The sequence below is a fragment of the Lampetra fluviatilis genome, chromosome 45, assembly GCF_964198595.1.
Source record: "Lampetra fluviatilis chromosome 45, kcLamFluv1.1, whole genome shotgun sequence".
Taxonomy (NCBI): Eukaryota; Metazoa; Chordata; class Hyperoartia; order Petromyzontiformes; family Petromyzontidae; genus Lampetra; species Lampetra fluviatilis.
In genome coordinates, this window is record NC_136319.1 from 3,461,016 (window position 1) to 3,485,536 (window position 24,521).

The 24,521-nt window shown below is 47.2% G+C and overlaps 1 protein-coding gene across 1 annotated transcript in view; it reads left to right on the plus strand.

Moving 5' to 3' along the window:
• Positions 1-7,408: 7,408 nt before the first annotated feature.
• The window catches only part of LOC144947528 (uncharacterized), a 56,465-nt gene continuing 39,352 nt past the window's right edge, over positions 7,409-24,521 (plus strand). Inside the window, exons 1-4 of the mRNA XM_078876747.1 lie at positions 7,409-9,742; positions 19,862-20,082; positions 21,055-21,143; positions 22,254-22,369. Coding sequence (XP_078732873.1) covers positions 7,945-9,742; positions 19,862-20,082; positions 21,055-21,143; positions 22,254-22,369 — 2,224 coding nt within the window. The 5' untranslated portion in view covers positions 7,409-7,944. The remainder of the gene's footprint in view (positions 9,743-19,861; positions 20,083-21,054; positions 21,144-22,253; positions 22,370-24,521) is intronic.

A 24,521-nucleotide genomic window follows, 5' to 3' on the forward strand; every position in this document is an offset into this window, starting at 1 on the left:
ATATGGAAGTAATTGGGCGTCGCATTATCCGAAGGAGCGTGTCTATGCACATATATGGTCGTTGCGGATCGTGAATCGAGACTAATTGTTATCGATTCCGCTCAGTCGATCGGACAGCCATCTTGAAAATTTACGATTTTATCTTAAAGTCCACTGTTCACAGATACAAAACAACGGTATTGATGTCCGATTTTTAAGTAACCTTTCATAGCAGTTAGTTCATATAGTTGAGCAGAGTGCTATGTTAAATCGCCGTTGAAAATTTTCCTTTTTACACGCTTTTTATTAACTCTGTCTGTTGTCGTATCCTCAAATCTTGTCACTCAATTTTAACCCACTTCCCAATGTGGTATCGACTGCAATCTTGGTATACTTATGTCATACTGATGACAATACTATATTCTATCATAAAAAAATATATTTTTAAACATTCTTTTTTTATGTTATGTTTCGGCTTGGGTCTAATTGTCCACGCTCAACTAACGTTGGCTGTAAATCACCACGGCCCCTTACGTTATGGCAAGCTTCGGGGCCACTTCCTGGAGTTGTGGAGTTTTGCCATTACTCGTACGGTACATTTCATTAAAGCGTGTTTTATAAAAAAGTATTTTTAAATACTACTTATTTGTACTTATAAATCAACGTGCCAATGTCGGATTTTATCATAGCCGCGATTCAGTGTATTCTAATGTCTTACTTCATCTTAAATTTAACAATTTATCAGATCATTTATTACATACTCTTAGGGTCTTTCGGTAAAGTCACGTAGATAGAAAAAAAATGATTAAATAAACAAATATTTATGAATTCCTGCACTCACGAAAGCTTTAAGTCAAGATCTTTTATTACATTTCATCAAGTGAGTGCATACAAGACCAGTATATTCCGATGTCCTACTTCATCTTTAACTTGATTCTGAGTGTCAGATTTTGCTGATGGTGAATTAGAGGGAGGAGGGGGGTGAAAGCTGGGGAGTGTAGCAGTGGAAAGACGCTGGCTGATGACACTGATGGTGAATTAGAGGGGGGGAGGCTAGAGGAGTGAGGCATTCAGCCAGCAGTGGAGAGATCATGGCTGATACTGATGGTGAATTCGAGGGAAGATGGTTAGTTGAGGCCTTTATCCAGCAGTAGATTGACAAACGACCTGTTTTTTATGCAAAGAACCATATCCATTTTGTACACTCACAATCAATATGAATATACAATCGGACATGAGAAAAGCAGCACTGTTTTAGCATGTACTCGTTGAATCAAGGTTGATATAAACACGGATATAATGCAATGGTCGCCGTTAATATAAAAAACGGACGTAAAGCTGGAATCACCATAAAAAATACCGGGTTCATTGTAATTCTATAGTTAATCGCTTTGTTGATTAATTTGCAATCGATCCATGGATCGAGTAATTGCCATATTTTCCCGCATATAACCCGTGGGGTATACCACTTTTTACAAACAAAACAAGACCCTGCGGGGTATATGGAGGTGCGGGCTATCCCAAAAATATTTTACACCTGTGACATGTCATAACTCGTTAAATTGTTTCATGGTAGGACTATACACTATGCAACACTTACCTTTGACTAAAGCACTGCTGAATTAGCCACTCACACTAAAATTGCACGTGTTATCACGTTTTAAATGAATTGTTTGTACAATTAAACGACAATGTTTGAAGTTCGCGCACTGTTTACTGGCGACGGTATAGCTGGGGGGAGAGAGGTGGGGGGTGGGGCAGCTGGGGGGAGAGAGAGGTGGGGGGCGAGGCAACGGCGTTACCGTAGTGCCACTATTGTCTGCGCAGTGAGCGATCTACCAGTGCTAAAACTGTACTTATCTACCAGTTATGTGTTAATCAGTGGCGGCTCCTGCAAAATCTCTCAGGGGGGGCAAATGTCTGGATGATTGATAAGGATAAGGACCACCCATGCAATGGATAAATTAACAGCTTAAGCATGTAAAGGCAACTTCACTTCTTTAATATTAATGAAAAATAAAGTGACTCTTACAATACATCTTGTTTGTTTCTATACTCACTATTAAAACAAACCACTCAAGTTTATTTTATTAAAGATTCCACTAGGTGGCGACAAATTATATTGTTGGATGAAACGTGCTTACGTATGATGACGTAAGCACGTATGATGACGTAAGCACGTTAGGGCGAGCCCTCCGGGAAGCCATAGAGAATGCATTGCAGCGCCCCCGTTCGAAAAAAAACATCTTTGAATGTAAGTCTATGGGACCACTCGGGGCGATTCTCAGCTGGAGGGAAATCGCCCAAAAAGAGGCGGTACTCCACAGAACGTAGCATGACGCTGATTGGACTATATCCAGAGGCACAGTGACGGCTAGCGTGACTCTGTGGTTGAATGACATTGGTGGTGCGTCGCCCAATGGCCCTAATAAAGAAACCGCCCCTGGTGTTAATTATGTATTGGAGATTTACTTTTGTTACTTATTTACTGTTTTAAGTTCACTCGTTTCCGGTTAGTTTGTTTTCTTTGTGCACGTTATGATTTGAATGTTAACAATTGATAGTGGAATGTTATACAAATGTAAACTTCGTAATAATATGATGGAATTAAGCTGTGGTAATGACATTAAATATATGAATGCATGCGGGGTATATGGAGGTGCGAGCTATCTGAAATTTGTTTAACACAAAACGCTATTTTTGCGGGCACATCTTTGCCCATATATGGGCATAAAAAAACGGCACCTTAGCCAATCAAAGACAGGGAAATAAAGAGGACGCCTGCCACTTGACCATGCTCTTAAACAGGGAAAGCAAGTGGACGTCTCGGCAAATCTGTCTGTCGCCTGATGAAGCTGGTTGCAATTACTGGCAAAACGTCACGGTACTCAGATTGCAAATTTTGTGGCTTGGCTCTCCAACACACTGGTGTGCTGTACTAGTATACTACACTATGCACTACACTACTATACACTACACACTACACTATACACTAGTGCTGTACTAGTAACGAATTGGCCACGTTCTGTTTACGTGACAAACCTTACTAGTTGGCTGTGTCGGGTGGTGGCGGGTTTAACGACACATTTATATATTTACGCGATCTAACCCAAAAAACCTGTATTATGGATGATATTTGTCGCCAAAGCCTGCTACGTGTTAATCAGAAAGGGCAAACCGTATTCTTAATTTTTCATACTTTGATCCTGGCAAAAAGGTCCCATATTGAAGCTGCTCAACCCGAGCTATAAATGATCTGATAGTGGCATTGTCCTTGTGCTGTTCGCCTTTTAGCGTTGTTCTTTTTTTTCTGGAAGATTTGCTGGTTTATCCAGGATGTTTCTGTTGTGCTTCGTCGCTTTAAGATGTTCTCTGTTCATGTTGTGTTTGTTGCGGTTGCACCCGACTCAAGAGCCGCATGGCTCACAGGGCTATACCTAATAAATGAAAACTTGAAAACTTGAAACTCTGGTCTGACACTGGTCGTGAGACTAGGCCCAAAAGAAGGCTGTTGTCGCTGGTGTGGGCAAATCAGTTTCAAAACACAATGCCATATATTATCAGAGCAATGTTTGTTTGCCTGTTCATCACAAAGTACTGTGTGTGGTTAATGCAGTTACTTGATTCCTTGCAAAAAGGTGTTTTATTTGGTGTTTGAACATCATAACACAACTCCTGTTTTATTGCCAGAAAGGGGTACAACCAATATTTATTTTTCAGAAAGAGGTAACTTTAAAGTTTAAAGACTTGCTTGCTCTTAAACTGGTACCAATTACAGCGATCCCAAACACCTAAAGGACGCTCCGTGACACCATAGATGTGGGCAAAGACACACCCGCCGCCAAGTGTCCGCTTTTATTGTATCCATACGTGTCAACCCACACGGTTTACCCCGCATTCCTGTAAAGGGAAATTGAGTATTCAGGTCAATACGGTGTACAGCCGTTTTAATAAAGGCAAAAGAAAATATCTATTTTGTGTTTCTCTCTTGTGATGGGACTTTGGAGGATCAACGTTGAGATCTATAAGGGCACGGGGTGACCAATAAGGTCTGAATCGGTCTGTAATAAGGTAGGCACAGATAAGGCGTTGACAGGTATTGTAAAGTGTAGTATATAGTAGTATATACTGTAGTGTATAGAATAGTGTATAGTAGTGTATAGTGTAGAGTAGTAAATTGTGCAGTGTATAGTGCAGTGTATAGTGTAGTGTATAGTGTAGTGTATAGTGCAGTGGATAGTATAGTGTAGTGTATAGTGTAGTGAATAGTGTAGTGAATAGTGCAGTGTAGTGTATAGTGTAGTGTGTACGGTACCACTGCCTCCCTGTCCACGTTCTGACCGGACGAAGTAAACAAGCATAATTAAATAAATAATCCGATTGGCCCCCGCAGTGGGGGAGGGAGGGGAGTTTCTCGGGGTGCATGCTCGCACTCGCGGGCCTTGCGCGTGCGGAACTTATTAATGCACGGTGCATGTCCACGCTCCCGCGCACCCCCCCTCCCTGCCTGACTGCGTGACGCAGCGAGTGAGGCTCTCCCTTTGAACTCTCCCTTTAACTCACCCCCCTTACTTTTTTTTAACTTCTCCCTCTCTCTCGCCCCCCACCCTGACTAACCTCTCTCACCTTTATCCTTAGCTCTCGCTTTAAGTCTCTCCTAACTCTCTACCCCCACCACCCCTATAATTCTAATTGTTTTTGTCTAACCTCTCTCTTTAACTCTCTCTCTCTTAACTCTCTCCCCTATGACTCTAATTGGTTTTTTTCTAACCCTTAACTCTCTTCTAACTCTCTCATCCCTCTCTCCTATAACGGTAATCTCCCGAATCTCTCTCCTAACTCTCCCCTAACGCTCCCCCCGCCTCTTAACTCGAGCAAAAAACTCTCCCTTCAGAGCTCTTTTCTATCCCTTCTAACTAAACTCATCCCTGAGCTCTCGTACTCTCCAAAACCCTCTCCACTGTCATCCCTCTCTTAGCTCTCCCCTAACTCTCTCCCTATATTCTCTCTCTCTCACTCTGCGAAGGGATGACACGCAAATTCTCTCACTCTCTATTTCTCCACACACTCCCCCCTCTCTGTCCTCCACACTCCCTCTCTCTTTCTCTCCCAGCCCCCTATATCTGTCTCTCTCCTTTCTTCCCCTCTCTACTCTCTCTCCGCTCTCCTTTCCTCTCTCTTTCTCTCCTCCCTCTCTCTCTCATATTCTCTCCCCCTGCCCTCTCTGTCTCTCTCCTGTCTTCCCCTATTTCTTTCCCACTCTCTGCCCCTCTCACTCTGTTTCTCTCCTTCCTTCCCCTTCTTTCTTCACGCATCTCTAGTCAGAAATTTTGTGACGCAGATAACGAAATGGATTCTCCTCTCTCCCTCTCTTAAACTCTCCTGAACTCTCTCCACCCTTTCTCCGTTAACCCCTCCCCCTCTTTCTCCGTCTCCACCTCGAACTCTCCACCCCTCCCTCCCCTCCCTCCCTCCCTCTCTCCCCGCCCGCCCCCCTCTCGCTCCACTCCGCACCGCACGTGTTTCATAAAACATTACGGGGAGAGGCGCGGAGACGCAGAGAGAAGAGAGAGAGACTCTGAGAGACACTGAGAGAGAGACTCTTGAGAGACGGGGAGAGACAGAGAGAGACACACAGAGCGACTCAGAGAGATACTCAGAGATCCAGAGATAGACTGCGAGAGAGAGGGACTCTGAGAGAGAGACAGCGAGAGGAGGGACAGATAGAGATAACGAAAGAAATAATCGGGGAGACAAGCTCAGAGACTCATGGAGAGACACAGAGACACGCACACAGAGATATAGAGCATCAGAGCTCGTACATAGACACAGAGAGATTAATTGAGAGACAGAGAGAAAGCTAGACACTGAGAGACACAGACCAACACAGAGAGACTCGGAGACACGGAGAGACACACGGAGACACACAGACACAGAGACACATATATACTTACACACAGAGAGACACGGATAGACACACACACAGATACTGAGAGACACAGAGAGACACACACGAACGCAGAGAGATACGGATAGACACACAGACACACACAGGGAGACTGAAAGACACACACAGACACACAACAGAGACACGGAGGCTTCTCTGAGTCCACTGATCATTAACGCAGCGGTGCGCAATTAGCGATGGAGTTGCACTGGAGGCGATCTAAGGGAGAGAGAGAGAGCTAAGGCAGAGTTAAGCGAGCGTTAAAAACCTTAAAATCGAGTTGGAAAGAGAGAGAGCGAGAGAAAGTTAATGGCGCCGAGGGAGAGTTTAGAGAGTGTGCTGATGGAGATAGTAAGTTTAGAGAGGGATAAAGAGATGTTAGGGAGAGTTTATAGATAGTGTAGGCAAAGGTGGGAGCGTTAAAGGAGAATTTGGATATAGTTAGGAGAGATTAGCGATATTTAATATAAAGATAATATCAAGACTAACATATTAACTAGCTAACATTAACTATACTTACTAATCGACAATAATATATTAACAAGTATTACCAATTAAGATTAACATATCGACTCGCGTTGAAAATCAATGGTAGCATAGTTACTAGGATTTATAATCATGGCAAATATTTTAACTAGCATTTCTAACCAAGGTTAGCAATAACTAGCAATTTTAATCAATTGTAATATATTATTTAACATTTAACAATTACGGGATGGGATAAGCTATACTCTGTTATGGTAACATCACTAACTATCATTAACTTCCACTATAACCAATGTTATCAATAACTACTACAAACTACCACTAACCAGTGTTAACTATCACTAACTACCAGTGTAACTGGTGTTAGCATCACTACCACTATAACCAGTGTAAACATCGCAAACTACCACGTAACTATCACTACCACTGTAACTACAACTTTAAATACCACTATTACTAAATACCACTATTAACCAGAACCATTTACCAGCATCTGCAAGCCTGACCCCTATTCCTATCAAATCTGGTATGTATTAACGAGCATAACTACCACTTAACTGGCACCCTAGCAACCCTAACTTGCATTACTTATTAACACTATACTTTTTTAAACTGGTAAACGTATCAATACTATTATTATCGAACTAGCATAACTACCATATGAACTACCATACTTACCATACTAACTAGCAATACTATTATATCTCGCCTTGCTAAGATAAACCTACCGTATTCACGATCATTACCTATCGAGACTACCGTGTAAACTACCATTGCCTTCACATCCAATTAATTCGCTGGCGCTGCTCATCAATGCTGCCGTTTCTATAACTGCTAACGCTCCTTATACTTGTCTATACTAGAGTTTCCGCACTCAAACTTTGGCCGGTTTTCATGCAGCCAATGGGCTGACCCGGGGTTCATTCATTCCGTCGATGTCTACTTAGCCGTGCATGAGCTTCAGCGGATTTCGAAAAGAGGGAGGTGGGAGGGGAGGGGGTTGAGATGGGGGCGACTGTGTTGAGTGGGGCGGAGTCAAGGGACAGGGTCCAGGTCACGTGTGCACTTACCTGTACACACCAGCATAGGGGTGCACTCGCACATGGGCATATTCGTTAACACTGCACACGTATAATCACCCACCCACTTCCCTCAGTTGCTCATCCACTCTCCTATTCATTCCTTCACTCACACAACCATACATTCATTCAACCACTCCTTCACCCAATCGCTCTCTCACATATTCAATTATTAATACGCTTGCCTACTAATTCACTCAAATACTCACCAGCTCGCTCATTCAGCCACTCACGCAATAACCCACTCATTCATCCAATCGCCCACTCACTCACCGACTTACACACTTACCCACTCACTCATTCACCCAATCGCGCACACGGTCGCTCACTTAATTACTCACTCGGCCACTCATTCACCCACCTACACAACCCACTCGCCCGCCCACACGTTCACCCAATCATCCACGCACCTACTTACCCACTCGCTCACCACCCATGAGCCCCTAACGAGTCATGGATGCTCCCCGGGTGATGATGATGTTTGTCACAATCGCCGTATTCCTCACCCACGTCTCCACAGCGGCTCAGGGGGAATGTCTGAGATTCAGGCTCAAATCTTCGTCCCCTCCTCCTCTCCCCGATGCTGGGCTGAGAGTAGCAGAGTCCCTGGGTGTAGAGAACTCTGAGGGACTGGGAGAGAAGTCCAAGAGACTGAAGATCGCTAGGGGATTAAGAGAGAGGGGGGAGTCGAAGAGTTTCAGAGAAAACCCTATTGGACCAGGAGAAGGGTCTGCTGAGGTCTCTAGGGAATTGAGAGCGAGTGGGGAGTCGAAGATGTTCATAGAAGATCCTATTGAACTGAGAGAGGAGTCTGTGGGGTTTGATATCTCTAGGGGATTGAGAGACAAGAGAAATATATTAGAAAGGAACTCTACACAATTAGAGAACCGTTCATCATCATTATCATCTCCTTATTCTACTACCGGACTAAGCGAGGACCCTGAGGGATTAACAGATAGAGACACTGCTAGAGGATGGCAGGAAGCTGCCTGGCAATTGAAGAAAGTGTCGGTGAGGCCAAGGACCTCCCCCCAGACGATTCCGCAAGAATTTCTGGGGTTGCGAGGGGTGCCCAGGCCATTAGAGGAAGAGTTCGGGGCGCGGCGGACCGAACGTCGGAAGGGCATCACAGAACTTCCCGATGGACCCGTGGGGGGGCCTGCGATGTTCCCGAAGAAACCAACAGTGGGGAGGAGGAGGACGAGGAGGAGGCCAGGCGGAAAACTGTGGAGGGGAACTTGGGGTAGTAGACATGAGAGATCAACCCAACGGAGGTCGCGCAAATCTCCTGATCCTCCTCCGATGGTGGCAGCCACTACCGGTTCCGCGGGGCCAATGCCCTCAGCGTCTGTTTCCGGAGAATCTGGAGACTTCATGGGCCGGGGGAATCCTTCCACCACCGGTTTGAGGAGCCCTCCCACCGGCATGCCACGTGGTGGAGGGTCGGGGCCGCCACCGGCGATGAGGCAAGCGACGACGCGAGTGGGGGGCGAAGGCTCCCCCGAGAGAATGGGGAGGAGGTTGACGGGAGAGCACCGGGGCGTAGATGGCCACTCTGCCGCAGGACTGACGGGAGGCGCGGTCGGACTGACGGACTCCCCGGCAGGATTGGCAGAGGGACCTGCGGTGTTAAAAACGTCCTGGCGGAACTTCTTTAAGGGGATTGCGCGATTGAGGGAGTGGAGGAGGAGGATGGGATTAACCGTAGAATGGAGGAGAGGTGCGGACAACTCTCCTTCGAAAGGATTAAAGGAAGACGCTTTGGGATCAACGAACTCCTCAGAGAGATTACCGCATGAGGCTGTGGAATTGAGAATACCTTCCCGGAACTTTTTCAAGGAAATTAAGAGTTCGAAAGAAAACTGGACGGAATTAATGGTAGAACGGAGGGGTGCGGATAACACTTCTTCAAAAGGATTAATGGAAGATGCTGCCGGATTAACGAACTCCTCAGAGAGATTGCCACAGGAGGCTGTGGGATTGGGAATACCTTTCCGGAACTTTTTCAAGGAAATTAAGAGGTCGAGAGAAAATAGGACAGGATTAACGGAAGACGCCATGAGAGCAACAAACTCCTCTGAGGGATTGACAGAGGAGCATAGGGGATTGGCCAAATCATCACGGAGCCTCTTGAAAGGACTCAGGCGGCCACGGTATCCTGCTGTGGGAGGGAAGACTTCCGCTGAGGGATTACTGCAGGAGCAAGAGGAATCGGGAGATGATCGGGTACGGAAACGGAGGAGTCCAAAAGGTGAGTTCGGTCTGAGTGGACCTAGAGCTGTAACAGAGCCACACACTCATACCAACTCTCCCTATACCCTTAACATTACCACAAACATTACTAATACCCTACCACTACCCCTACCTCGACGGCTATCACTACCCATGTAAATATGACTATCCATCAAACTACACTAACCTATATCCCTACCACTCTACCCCTACCACTCTACCCCTACCACTCTACCTCTACCAGTCTAACCCTACCACTCTACCCCTACCAGTTTACTCCTACTACTCTACCCCTACCACTCTACCCCTACCACTCTACCCCTAATACTCTACCCTGACCAGTCTACCCCTACCAGTCTACCCCTACCACTCTACCCCTACCACTCTACCTCTACCACTCTACCTCTACCACTCTACCCCTACCACTCCACCCCTACCACTCTACCCCTACCACTCTACCCCTACCACTCTACCCCTACCACTCTAACTCTACCACTCTATCCCTACTACCACTCTACCCGTACCACTCTATGCCTACCACTCTATGCCTACCACTCTACCCCTACCACTCTACCCGTAACACTCTACCCCTACCACTCTACCCCTACCACTCTACCCCTACCACTCTACCCTGACCAGTCTACCCCTATAACTCTACCCCTACCACTCTACCCCTACAACTCTACCTCTACTACTCTACCCCTACCACTCTACCCCTACCACTCTACCCCTACCACTCTACCCCTACCACTCTACCCTGACCAGTCTACTCCTATATCTCTACCCCTACCACTCTACCCCTACCACTCTACCCCTACCAATCTACCCCTACCACTCTACCCCTACCACTCTACACCTACCACTCTACCCCTACCACTCTACCCCTACCACTCAACCCCTACCACTCTACCCCTACCACTCTACCCCTACCCCTCTACCCCTACCACTCTACCCCTACCACTCTACCCCTACCACTCTACCCCTACCATTCTACCCCTACCACTCTACCCCTACCGCTCGACCCCTACCACTCTACCCCTACCACTCTACCCCTACCACTCTACCCCTACCACTCGACCCCTACCACTCTACCCCTACCACTCTACCCCTACCACTCTACCCCTACCCCTCTACCCCTACCACTCTACCCCTACCACTCAACCCCTACCACTCTATCTCTACCACTCTACCCCCACCACTCTACCCCCACCACTCTACCCCTAACACTACCAACTACCCCTACCACCACCGCAACGACTACTAACACTGCCCCCAGAACTACCCCTACAACTATCGATACCTCTATCACTACCACCAACCACCCTATCTCTGTGGAAGACTAAGAGGTGAATCTGTCTTTTGTGGGGAGACAAAGGCAGCCGAGAAGGGGTGGATCTAGTAAAACCACCATCCCCTCTCCTTTTGAACCACTCATAGGATTCAGTATTATTCACTGAGGCTCACATAGCCAGACCAAGCATCGCATAGGGTTCAGTGTTTATCACTGAGACTCACAGATCCATACTAAGGTATCAGCAGGGTCCAGTGTTAATGACTGAGGATCACTGAACCAGACTAAAGCTACCATAGGGTTCAGTGCTAATCACCGATACCCAAAGTGCCAGACCGAGGCTCCCATAGGCTTGTATTAATCACTTGGCTCGTAGAGCCTCAGTGATTAACACTCTCTCGCCACCTGGTGGATCATAATGGTGCGTTCACGGTATATTCACTCAGAAGGTGTCTACCCACCAAGTGATGTGAAATGTTCTGATATTCTCTCAGGGTTCGAGAGATGGTCAACACTAAGCCTGAGTGAGTGGGTGAATAGGTGAGTGGGTGTGTGAGTGGGTGTGTGTGTGAGTGGGTGATTGGGTTATTGCGTAGTTGAGTGAGTATGTGGATGAGTAGGTGGGTGGGTGAGTGGTTTTAAGTGGGTGAATGGGTGGATGGGTTGGTGAGTGAGTGGATGAGTGGGTGGGAGAGTGTGTGGGTGAGAGAGTGTGTGGGTGGGAGAGTGTGTGGGTGGGTGATTGTGTGACTTGGTACGTTAGTGAGTTCGTGAGTGGGTTGGTAAGTGGGTGGATAGGTAAATGATTGGGTGAGTGCGCCTATGAGTGAGTAATTGGGTCAGTGTGTGAGTGGTTGAGTGAGTGGGTGGGTGAGTGGGCGAGTGAGTGGGTGAGTGCGTGAATGTGTGTGTGAGTGGGTGAACGAGTGAGGGAGTGCGCGGGTGAGTGGGTTAGTGAGTGAGTGGTTGAGTGCGTGAATGAGTGGGTTGGTGAGTTGGTGAGTAGGTGAAATTAGATAATAGATGAGTGGGCAGGTGAGTGTGTGGTTGGGTAAGTGGATGAATGAGTGGGTGACTTGGTGGGTGGGTGAGTGAGTTGGTGAGTGAGTTAGTGTGTGAATGGGTGAAAGAGTGAACGGGTGAGTATGTGAGTGGGTGAATGAGTTGGGGATTTAGTGGGGAAGTTAAGGGGTGACTAGGTGAGTGAGTTGGTGAGTGAGCATGTGAGTGGGTAATTGAGTGCGTAAGTGGGAAGTTGAGTGGGTGAGTGGTTGGGTGAGCTGGTGAATAAGTGGGTGATCGAGTGGGTGTGTGAGTGGGTTGGTGAGTGAGTTAGTGGGTGAGTTATTGGGTGAGTAAGTGGGTGAGTTAGTAAGTGAGTGGATGTGTGTGTGAGTGTTTGAATGACTGGGGGAGTGGGTTGATGAGTGAGTTAGTGGGTGAGTGAGTGAGTGTGTCTATGAGTGGGTTAGTGAGTGAGTGGGCGAGTTATTGCTTTTACGTAGTTGCGCGTGTGGGAATATGAATGTATGAGAGTGTGTGTGTGTATGGGTCCACCCTAACCCGCGTCATCCTTCTGCACAAACCGTGGCAGCATCAGCAACAGAGAGCGGAAGATACCCTGATGATGCACACATGGAAACGTTAAAAAGAGCAGTGGTGGTGTGACTGTGGTTTGTCCAGAACATAGACCGTACAATGTATAACGACGCAATGCCTCGATCCACAAATACGAAGGAGGAGATTATGATGATTCACGACTCCGCTACTGCTCTGCCATCTACATCAGCAGCCGTACGAGAAGAAGAGACTTAGAGATACCCATAGAAATCCAGACTCGTAGAGACGCACAGGGACTCAGAGATCCATAGAGACTCACAGAGGTTCAGAGACCTACAGAGACTCACAGAGGTTCAGAGACCCATAGATACGCACAGAGACTCAGAGACCCATAGAGACTCAGAGACCCATAGAGACTCAGAGACCCATAGAGACTCACAGAGACTCAGAAACTCAGAGACTCAGAGACCCATAGATACCTCATAGAGATTCGTAGGCACCCACAGAGAGACTCACAGATATACATAGAGACTCAGACCGAGATACTCTTGTAGACCCAGGCTCAGAGACCCATAGAGATCAATGAACTCATAGAGACCCATAGACTAAAGGAGACATCACAGCGATGATGATACACTAGTCCGCGACTCCTCGTGCGATTATTTGGCCTGACCGGACCTGAATGTGACGTTGTTAGTTGTTGATCTGCATCTACATCAGCAGCCATACGACAAGCAGAAGATGAACAAATTAATATATTAAGCATTCGTTCCCACCCACCCCCTTGTGGGCCGTGCCGGCCTTCACAGGTGCTGCTACTCGCTAACAGCACTTGCCCCAACAGTCTGCATTCTACTCGGGGGATCTTTATCTTTGCACACGTGTGTGTCTCTGTGTGTGTGTCTGTGTGCGGTCGTGTAGCGGTTAGCGCTACGCTGCGCTACAAATCCGGTCACCCAAATTCGATTCCGCTCATGGCGAACACCAGTGACAATTATCTGAACCGGACCTGGGCCTCCCCTAGGTCGACTCAGCCTCAAATGACTACCTGGTGTGATGTACAGTAAACATCGTCACTGGGGAGACAAAGGCGGTCGGGCGTGGTGCTGGCCACCCACCCCCTCGTGTAGCGTTCCGGCCTTCATAGGTGCTCGCAAACAGCACTTGCCCCTACAGTCTGTTAAAGGCTGCACGGGGGATCTTTGTATTTGTCTTTTTGTGTGTTTGTAGGGTGGTGTGTGTGTGGTGGTTGTGAATGTGGGTGCATTTGGGCGCGACGGTGGCGAGATATAAACTACCTCGCTTGGTATGCAGGAGTTCGTGGGTTCGATCCCGACTCTGACGCCTGCTGCATATTTAGAATCAACGTCACGCGTTAAGAGCGTTCATCTGCTGCTATAAATGTCCACGTGATGATGCTGATATCAGCTACTTCGTTGAGATATCATTTGTGATAGCCAGATCAGGGCTTCTGTTAAAGAGCTACATAGCTCAGTGGGACCTTACACCTGGTAAAATAAAGTAAAAATCAGTTACGTTGAACGCCGTGTGATAAATTCTGGCTAATCGTCCTGATGAAGCTGGTTGCCTTTGTTGTAATCACCAGCGAAACGGTCACAGTTACTCGAATTGTAAATGTTGGGTTGTGGATTTAACTCTCCAACACACTCACACACAACCGGTTTAGTGCCGAAATAGTAACATGATCCATTGCAACGTATAGGACTGCATTAAGCCCTGTCTTTCCTCTCTCTCTCTGTGGTCTTCGAACCTTGCTTGATAGGCCCACTAGTGATGACAATCTCCTTAACCCTCCCCAACGTCTATTTAAGACCGAAACACAGGACGAAGGAATGATTGACAACTCTGGGCTCATCCATTGCAACGTATAGGACTGCATTAAGCCCTCTCTTCCCTCTCTCTATCTGTGGTCTTCGAACCTTGCTTGATAGGCCCACTAGTGATAACAATCACCTTTAACTCTCCTTAACCCTCCCCAACGTCTATTTAAGACCGAAACACAGGACGAAGGAATGATTGACAACCCTGGGCTCATCCCCAGAGGAGGCTGGTTGTTGTAATCACCAGCAGAACTGTCACAGTTACTCGAATTGTCCATTATACAGGGGGTTATTGGGGTTAGATCGCATACATATATAAATGTGTCGTTAAACTACCCGACACAGCCAATTAGTAAGGTTTGTCACGTAAACAGAACGTGGCCAATTCGTTACTAGTACAGCACAAACCACAACTTTCTCCAACACACAACATTCTCCAACACACCAGTGTGCTGGACTAGTAATGAATTGGCACGTTCTGTTTACGTGACAAACCTTACCAATTGGCTGTGTCGGGTGGTGGCGGGTTTAACGACACATTTATATATTTCCGCGATCTAACCCAAAAAACCTGTATTATGAATGATATTGGTCGCGAAAGCCCACGTGTTATACTCGAATTGTAAATGTTGTGATGTGGGTATAACTCTCCAACACACACACACACAACAACCAGTTTCGTGCTGAAGTAGCAACATTGTGACGTCTATGACTACATCAAGCCCTCTGTGTGCTCTTCGCACGTTGATTGGCCCACTCGTGATGACAATCACCTTTAACTCTCCCCACCGTCTATTTAAAATCGACACACAGGAGGAGGATTTCTCCACAGTTCTGGACTCATCGCCGGCAGTGCCGGATGATCCCAATAGCAAAAGTAGCTACATATGCTACGGGCCCCGCACTAAATGCTTTCAAGCTATCAATTCCGGTTCAGTGATTCTGCACTTGCTCTATTACTATAGTACTATACCGTCTTCAACTGTTATGAACGACTGAGTGTTTAAAGTTAGCGATTTGTCGTATTAACTGGCTGTATAGCAAATGAAAAAATGCAATTATTTTACTGTGCAAGTAAAAAATTTGTGTTTTAATATTTGTGTTTATTTATTTAGGGCCCCTTCATAACATTTTATACAGGCCCCGCACTAGCTTAATCCGTCACTGATCGCCGGATGAGGCTGGTTGTCGTAATCACTAGCGGAACGTCGTTCTCGAATTGTAAATATTGTGAGTTGAACTACCCAAACATACTTGATCTGATTTTTTACAAGTTTTATCGACGATCAGACACAAACAGTTACTCCAAACATTTGTATTTTTCTGAAAAAAAAACTAAAAATGTTGACAACTTGATTCTACTTCTTATATTTAAAGATGTACCCATCAGAAAAACCGCTCAATTTAAAGATTATGTTATTCTTGTTATTAGAAAGAACAATAATGAATGCACTTAATACTCTATGAGGGGAAGCTCTGCTATATTTTATCGTTTTTGAATTTCTCAGAGATGAACATCAGAAAATGCAGATTTTTTCATCCAAAAACCGCTTGAATCTGAAATAACTAAACAACAATAAAATATAGAACCCAACCAGTGGTTCTTGCTTTAATTTGATTTGCCGTCTAAAGCTCTATCAAAGAAAAAAACACAATCTTATATTTTGAACTGTTTCTGAATGACAAACATGTTTATGGGGCACTTAAAATCGAGATTTGGAGGACTTAAAATTAAAAAATATCGAATTTTCAGATGTTCCCTGTTGTCTATGTCCTCAAAGCTATCTGTGTCCCAACTATCAGCTTTCGGGAAGTACCCTAGAGATGTTTGAGACGTACAGATTAAGGTCCTTATTTATATAGAGGATAATTTTCATGCCAAGTGTCTGCTGCTGCTGCATTCTGTACTAGATCCTTAATGAAAAGCCGCGATATACCTGGAATAATTAACATGATTATTATTATGACTATTAAAATAATTGCCTACGCTTTGTTTTTACGTGACGCAAACCCCTTAACGAATTGAATGCGTGTCGGTTGGTGGCGGTGGTGGTGGGTTTAGCGACGACACATAATTTATATTTCGCGCGATCTAACCTAAACGTACAAAAAAAATGTACAAAACTCTTTTTTACGTTTAACTTGGTCTACAACAGCGAATTAAGACATCAAGCACCCGTCGTTATATGTCTAATAGATGAGGTTTTTTGGGTTTAGATCGCGTAAATATGAATGCGTCGTTAAACCCGCCAATGCCCGACACAGCCAATTAGTCAGCTGGTTTATCACGTAAACAAATCGTGCCAATTAGTTACTAGTTCAGCACTAAACCGGTTGTTATGTGTTGGAGAGTAAACCTGCTGCAACATTTATAATTGGAGTAGCCATGACGTTCACCAGTAATTACAACCAGCAGCATCATCAGGCAACAGCCACAAAGTTGTGGAGAAATCCTCCTCCTGTTTCGGTCTTAAATAGACACGGGCTGGAGTAATTGTGATGTCGTCACTCGTGAGACAATCAGGTGCGAAGGTCATATCATTTATCATGGGTTTCCATTACCGTTTGGGTTAATCATACCTGTAAAACCTTTATCAGTGCCTACAGACCAATTCAGACCGTATTGGTCAAGCCATGTCCTTATACATCTACAAAGTCCCATCACAAGGGAGGAACACAAACAAATATGCACATTTTTTCTTATATATGTTTTTGCCCATATTGAATCGGCTGTACGCCGTTTGGACCTAAAAGCTCAATTTCCATGTACGAGAATATGGGGTAAACCGTATGGGTTCACAGATTTTGGTTATTCAAAGGGTAATCAACAGATATTATGCATGTATAATATCTGTTGTTTGCTCGCAGCTTTTTTTTATGTCGCCGTTCTCACGGCGTGAACTCGAGGCCTAGGCCTCAGACGTCTGCCCCTCGCATAGGCCCTAGGCCTCAGGGTGCACGTAGACGTTAAACGTGAATTTATTGCAATCGTAAAATTACGAGTAAAATTATCTACATTTTTATTTCGTTAATTACTGAGCACGTTGTGAATAAAACGTCGTCCGATTGATTGACTCAGTACTTTAATAATGGGCGGCTTATTGTAGCTACGTTTTAAATTGATCAGGTTGTGGTGGCGTGTACGTTTTTAAGTTAAATGTTGAGTTTCATTAACTTACATTACATTTTGATTTAAAGCTTTCGTGACTGCAGAGATTCATATTCTTGGTTCTTTCGGTAAAGTCACGTAGAAGAGAAATACTATTTTATTGTTTAATATTTTTATTATTTTATTATTTCCCTTCTACGTGAAGAATATAACTTACATTAGTTACATTAACTTAACTAAAACGTAAACTATGATCAAGTTACGTTAACTTACATCAGTTACATTAACTTCACTAAAAACTTACATTTGGGGCGCCGCTAGTCGCGAGGGGATGTTATATTCCTCGCCTGATATGCACGAGGTCGTGGGTTCGGTCCCGATCCAGACATTGCCTGCTGCTTCTGTATATTTGGGGTTCTGATTGTTCACTCTCCCCGTGGTGCTTGCGTGGACTCCCCATGAGTGATGGCGCAGTTGTGGAGAGAGCAGAGAAGTTTCTGTACCTGGGCAGTGTGCTTATGACCAACTCCGTTTTGGCAGATGAGGTCTCACTCTGAATCAGTCGAGCGGCATTATATTCTCATCAGCAGCGTAGCGCTGTATAGAAGCTACCAGGTCTGTCGCTCCACATGAAGCGTCATGTCTTCTCAGCCAAAGTTATACCCACCCTTCTCGATGTTTGCGAAACGTGGACCCTTCTAATGGAACATCTGCGCCTACAATCCTGGTTGAAACCAGGCTAGATTTTTTGAGCCCTGGACACATTCCCATCAGTGAGCTCCTCCGGCAGGCAAGGCTGCGTTGGCTGGGTCATGTAGCCCGCATGCCCAGCCAACGCATTCCCAAGCAGCTTCGGTTTGGCCGGATAGAGGGTGCTAAACGGGCGCGGCAAAGGCTAGTGAAGAGATGGAGTGATGTGGTCTAAGAGGATGTGGAACTGAGCGGACTTGCCGATGACTGGTACCAGCGGTGTTAAAATCAACCTCTGTAGAGGAGGCTCGTGAAGGAAGCTACTGGGCAGTCGGAGGCAAGTGCCCCCCAGCAACAGTGGAGGGTAGAGGAGTGAGCGGAGTGCCGGGCAGATACAATTATGCAAGTTGTTATCGAGGCGCCATGGTGGCGAGATATTTATTATCTCGCAACCCTGACGCCTGCTATATATTTGGAGTTTGCGTCTCTCTTTCTATCCCTGTTGCCACGTGGCTTTTTCTCTGGGTCCTCCAGTTTGTCCCTCCACGTTTAGAATCAATGGCAAGCGTTTAGAGTATTTGGCTGATATACATTTCCACGTGATTATCCACTTTGTTGAGCTACACAGGTTAGTGGGTCTTGTACCTGGTAAAATAACAAAAACATTTTTTTTCGTTTATCTCATTTAGTCAACCCATAGCCCCTAGGACCACTTCACGTGGCCTCGGAGTGCACCTAGCTTGGCACAAGTGCCGTGGTGATGTCACCGATAGTGGTGAATGGCGGCTGTTGATGTTGAGTGGGTGATAGAGTGGGGAGCGGTCGTGGAGTGCTTTGCGTGTTGTACTACGAACTTGGATGAGTAGGTGGGTGGACAGGTGAGTGGAGGAATGAATAGGTGAGTGAGTGGTTAAATGATTGAGTGAGTGGGAGGGTGAATGAGTGGGCGAATGAGTGTGTGAATTAGTGGGTGAGTGAGTGGTTGAATGAATGATCGGTGAGTCGGTGAATGAGTGATTGGGTGAGTGAGTAAGCAAGTGGGTGGGTGAATGAGTGAGCAGGATGGATGAGTGGGTGGGTGGTTGAGTGAGTGAGGGAGCGGTTGAGTGAGTGGGTAAATAAGTGGGTGAAAACGTGAGTGCTTACATGAGTGAATGAGTGGATGGGTTGGTGAATGAGTGGGTGAGTGTGTGGGTGCTTGAATGAGTCAGTGGGTGAGTGAGTGGATGGGTTGGTGAATGAGTGAGTGGTTTAGTGAGTGGGTGAATTAATGAATGCGTAGGTGAGTGGGTGAGTGGTTTGCTTGAGTGAGCAGGTGAGTGAATGAATGGGTTCGTGAATGATTGGGTGGTTCAGGGACTGGGTGGGTAAGTAAGTGGATAGGTTGGTGAATGAGTGAGTGGGTAAATGAGTGAGTGGGTGAATGACTGAGTGGGTGCATGACTGAGTGGGTGCATGAGTGAGTGATTGGGTGAGTGAGTGGGTGAATGAGTGATTGAGTGGGTGATTGAGTGAGTAAGTGAGTGAATGAGTGAGTGGATGAATGAGTGAGTGAGTTGGTGAATGAGTGGGTGATCCCATCTCTCTCTCCTCTGACTCCTTCCTCCCTTCCTCCCCATCTCCCCCCCAACCCACCTCCCCCATCAGAAGAAGACAAAGGCGGTCGCAGGAAGCCGGGGGGGAAGGGGGGTCGAGGCAACAACAATAACAACAACGAGAACAACAAGAACAAGAAGAGGAAGAAGACGGGGGAGGTGGGGGTGGTCTCCGAGGTGTCCCCCACGGGACCGCCCACCTCGGCCCCGGCCATGCGAGCGAAGTGGCGGCCCGTGGTGGCCGTGCTGGAGGGCGAGAAGGTGGTGCTCAAGGTGGGCGGACGTTTCGGGCCCAGGGGCCTTTTTCAGGACCACGTGGTCCTGCTGCTGCTGCTGCTGCTGCTGTTATTACCCGAGTTCGATTCCCGCTCACGGCCACCAATACTGGTGACATCGATGATCTGACCGGACCTGAGCCTCCTCCCCCGAGGTCGACTCAGCCTCAAATGAGTTCCCTGGTGCTGTGGTTTGTCGTGAACATCGCCACTGGGGGAGACAAAGGTGGCCGGGGCGTGGCGTTGGCCACCCACCCCCACTGTTTGTGCCACAATGCCGGCCTTCAAAGGGTGCTGCTACTCGCTACTAACAGTACTTGACCCAACAGTCTGTTTACAGGCTACATGGGGATTTTTTTTGTTATCTTTATTTGGTGCTCAAGGTGAGCGGACGTTTCGGGCACACGCGCCTTCTTCAGGAACACGTGTTGTTGTTGTGACCACTAAAAGCTAAACCATAAATTGTTTTCATCTCACCAGGTGTAAGCCCCCCCCCCCACCACTGAGCTGTGTAGCTCTTCTTTCAGAAGCGACCACCTGGCCATCACAAATGATAGCAACTCAACCAAGTTGAGTTAATATCACATTTACACGTGATATTATCATCACATGGAAATGTATGGCAGCAAAATAATCTAAATAATCTCAATTTGTAGATCTGTTTGTTGTTGTTGTGTTCAGTTTGTTATCATGCCCCCGCAACTACGATTATCACGGTGGGCTACGTACGGTTTGAAGAAGTTCAACATAACACACTACTATACCCTACATTACACTACTATACACTACACTACTATACACTCCACTGCTATACACTGCCTCCGATTAGCACGAGTGGCTACATAAGGTGCGAAAAAGGTTCAACATGCATACATACGTACATACAATGCAGGTTTCTAAATGCACTTGTCCCTACAGCCTGCATGGGCTACATGGGGAAACTGTATCTGTGCCTGTGTCTCCGTGTCAGTGCCAGGCATCGGGAAGCCCCGAGTACACGTGGCTCCTGAACGGGGTGCGCCTGAAGAAGGGGAAGGGAGTGCGGATCAACACCAAGAAGTGAGTGGGTGGGCGAGTGGGTGGGTGGTGGGTGAGTGGGTGAGTGAGTGGGTGAGTGAGTGGGTGAGTGAGTGGGTGAGTGGTTGAGTGGTTGAGTGGTTGAGTGAGTGGGTGTTGGGTGAGTGGGTGGGTGGTTGAGTGAGTGGGTGAGTGAGTGAGTGGGTGGTGGGTGAGTGGGTGAGTGAGTGGGTGAGTGGTTGAGTGAGTGAGTGGGTGAGTGGGTGGTGGGTGAGTGGGTGGGTGGGTGTGTGGGTGAGTGAGTGAGTGGGTGAGTGAGTGGGTGAGTGGTTGAGTGAGTGAGTGGGTGAGTGGGTGGTGGGTGAGTGGGTGGGTGGGTGTGTGGGTGAGTGAGTGGGTGAGTGAGTGGGTGAGTGGTTGAGTGAGTGGATGAGTGAGTGGGTGAGTGAGTGGGTGAGTGAGTGAGTGCGTGGTGGGTGAGTGGGTAAGTGAGTGAGTGGTTGAGTGAGTGAGTGGATGAGTGAGTGGGTGAGTGAGTGCGTGGTGGGTGAGTGGGTAAGTGAGTGAGTGGGTGGTGGGTGAGTGGGTGAGTGAATGGGTGAGTGGTTGAGTGAGTGAGTAGATGAGTGAGTGGGTGAGTGAGTGGGTGAGTGGGTGGTGGGTGCGTGGGTGAGTGGGTGTGTGTGTGGGTGTGTGGGTGAGTGAGTGGGTGGTGGGTGAGTGGGTGAGTGAGTGGGTGAGTGGGTGGTGGGTGCGTGGGTGAGTGGGTGTGTGTGTGGGTGTGTGGGTGGGTGAGTGAGTGGGTGAGTGGGTGAGTGAGTGGTTGAGTGGTTGAGTGGTTGAGTGAGTGCGTGGTGGGTGAGTGGGTGAGTGTGTGGGTGTGTGGGTTGTTGAGTGAGTGAGTGGGTGAGTGAGTGGGTAAGTGAGTGAGTGGGTGAGTGAGTGGGTGGTGGGTGAGTGGATGAGTGGGTAAGTGATTGAGTGAGTGGGGGGGGGTGAGTAGCTGGGTGGGTGAGTAAGGAGTAAGTGGGTGGATGAGTGTATGAGTGGGTGGGTGGGTGATTGAGTGGCTGGTTGGGTGGGTGAGTGAGTGAACAAGCCAGCACTTGCCCCAGTAGCCTGCGTGGACTGAGCTGTGTCCTTACCCTGTAGAGGGATTTCCCGACTCACGATCTCCCGGGCCGGCAGCCTGCACTCGGGCTCGCTGTCCTGCCAAGCATCCAACAGCCTGGGAACCACCACCATCACCACCACCGTCAGCGTGACGAGTAAGCCATGATACACACTCTTTACCCCACCACCACGTGACTCATCTGCCAATCACAGGTCCAGCTGCCGCGATGGGAGATAGAAGACCGTGTGTGCATCTGCGTTTGTGTGGGGAGCGGTGGTGTCGCAGTTGGGCCCGCTGCGCTGCGAACCCGACTGTGACCCCAGTTCTATACCTGCTCACGCCCACCACCACCAGCGATAGCTATTATCTGAACTGGTCCTGGGCCTCCCCCGAGGTCGGCTCAGCCTCAAATGAGTACATGCTGCGGTGTGCAGTAAGCATCGCCACTGGGGAGACAAAGGCGGCCGGGCGTAGTGCTGGCCACCCACCCCCTCGTGTGCCTTCATAGGTGCTACTCGCTAACAGCACTTGCCCCGAATGTCTGTTAAGTCTATATGGGGGATCTGTGTCTTCGTGCGTGTGTGTGTGTATTTAGGTCGACTCAGACTAAAACGAGTTACCTGCTGCATATGTTTGTGCGTGCTAATATGATAACCAGATAACCTTTGTCCATACTGGAGGAATCCGATAAGCTGTAAAGCTCTTGTTCACACATCTCCAGAGAAACAAAGGCGGTCTGGCGAGGTGCTTCCTACCACTCCACTCCCCCCACTCAGCCAGCGGGGCGCTGGTGCTCGCTAACAGCACTTGCCCCAATGGTGCGTTTGGGCTACATGTGGGAGCTTTGTCTTTGTGTGTTTGGGTGGTAGGTAAATGGTTAGGTGAGTGGATGGGAGGGTGAGTGAGTGAGTGGGTGGGTGAGTGGGTCAATGAGTGGGTGGGTGACTGAGTTGTGGGTGAGTGGGTGAGTGGGTCATTGGGTGGGTGAGTGGGTGTGTGGGTGAGTTAGTGGGTCATTGGGTGGGTGAGTGAGTGTGTGAGTGAGTGTTTGAATGGGTGAGTGGGTGGGTGAGTGGGTGGGTGAGTGAGTTGTGGGTGAGTGAGTGGGTCAGTAAGTGGGTGGGTCAGTTATAGGGGCATTGAGTGGGTGAGTGAGTGAATGCGTGAGTGGATGGGTGAGTAGGAGAGAGACAGGAGGATAGAGGGAGAATATAGATTGAGGGAGAGAGAGTGTGTGTGTGGATGTGAGAGAGGGAGAGAGAGACAGGGGAGAGAAAGGGGGGGGAGGCTGAAGAGAGGGAGAGAAGGGGAGAGCTAGAATACAGATTGAGATAGAGATGAGGAGAGAGGGAGGAGAGATATTGAGAGAGGGCGTGGATGAGATAAAGAGGGGGCGGTGGCGGGATAGAGAGAAAAAATAAAAGAATACAAAAGAAAGAAAAGAAGTAAAAAATAAAAAATGAGAGAGATTGAGAGAGGGGATAAAGGAGAGGGAGAGAGGGGGTGGAAGGGAGAGGTTGGGAGAGAGGGAGAGAGAGAATATAGATTGAGATAGAGAGAGTAAGACTTTGACTTTTAAACAACGTTATTGCTTCTTTGGTTCTTTCGGTTAAGTCACGTCTAAAGATAAAATAATGAATTAAAATAATAGCGACGTTTCGATTGCAACACAAGCAATCATCATCAGGCATAAAAGAAATAGCAACAAAAATCTAACTAGAAAACTATAGACAGACATACAAGCAGACAGACATCACAAGGACACAGAGAGAGGACACATATCGGCACAGAGAGAGGGGTCGTTTCTGTGACGGTCCCTTAAATATAGAGAGGGGGGGCGGGGACGGAGAGAGGGAGGGGGCAGAAAAAATTAGCATATCAATGAGTGGACGGCAACGTGTTGCAGCTCAGCAAGTAAGATGACGACGTGGCACGGCACGCAAGCTTGAAAATTAGGAGAAAGGCACACTAAAATTAAATAACCTCGCAAAATATCGAAATGTGATGTAATGCAACACAGAGAGTCGGTCAACACACAATTAACGCATAGCCTGGTTGATTACGTATTTCAAAGATTGCTAAGTTAGAATTTAAGTGTGAAAATTCCAAAGAGAGGACACAGGCAGAGAGAACAAATAGCCAGAGAGAGAAAAAAGATAAGCTTAAAACTTCCCCGTAGAAGTGGTTCAATCAAAATTTTTTGAGCTTTCGTGACTGCAAGAATTATTCTTTGGTTCTTTCGGTTAAGTCACGTCTAAAGATAAAATAATGAATTAAAATAATAGCGACGTTTCGATTGCAACACA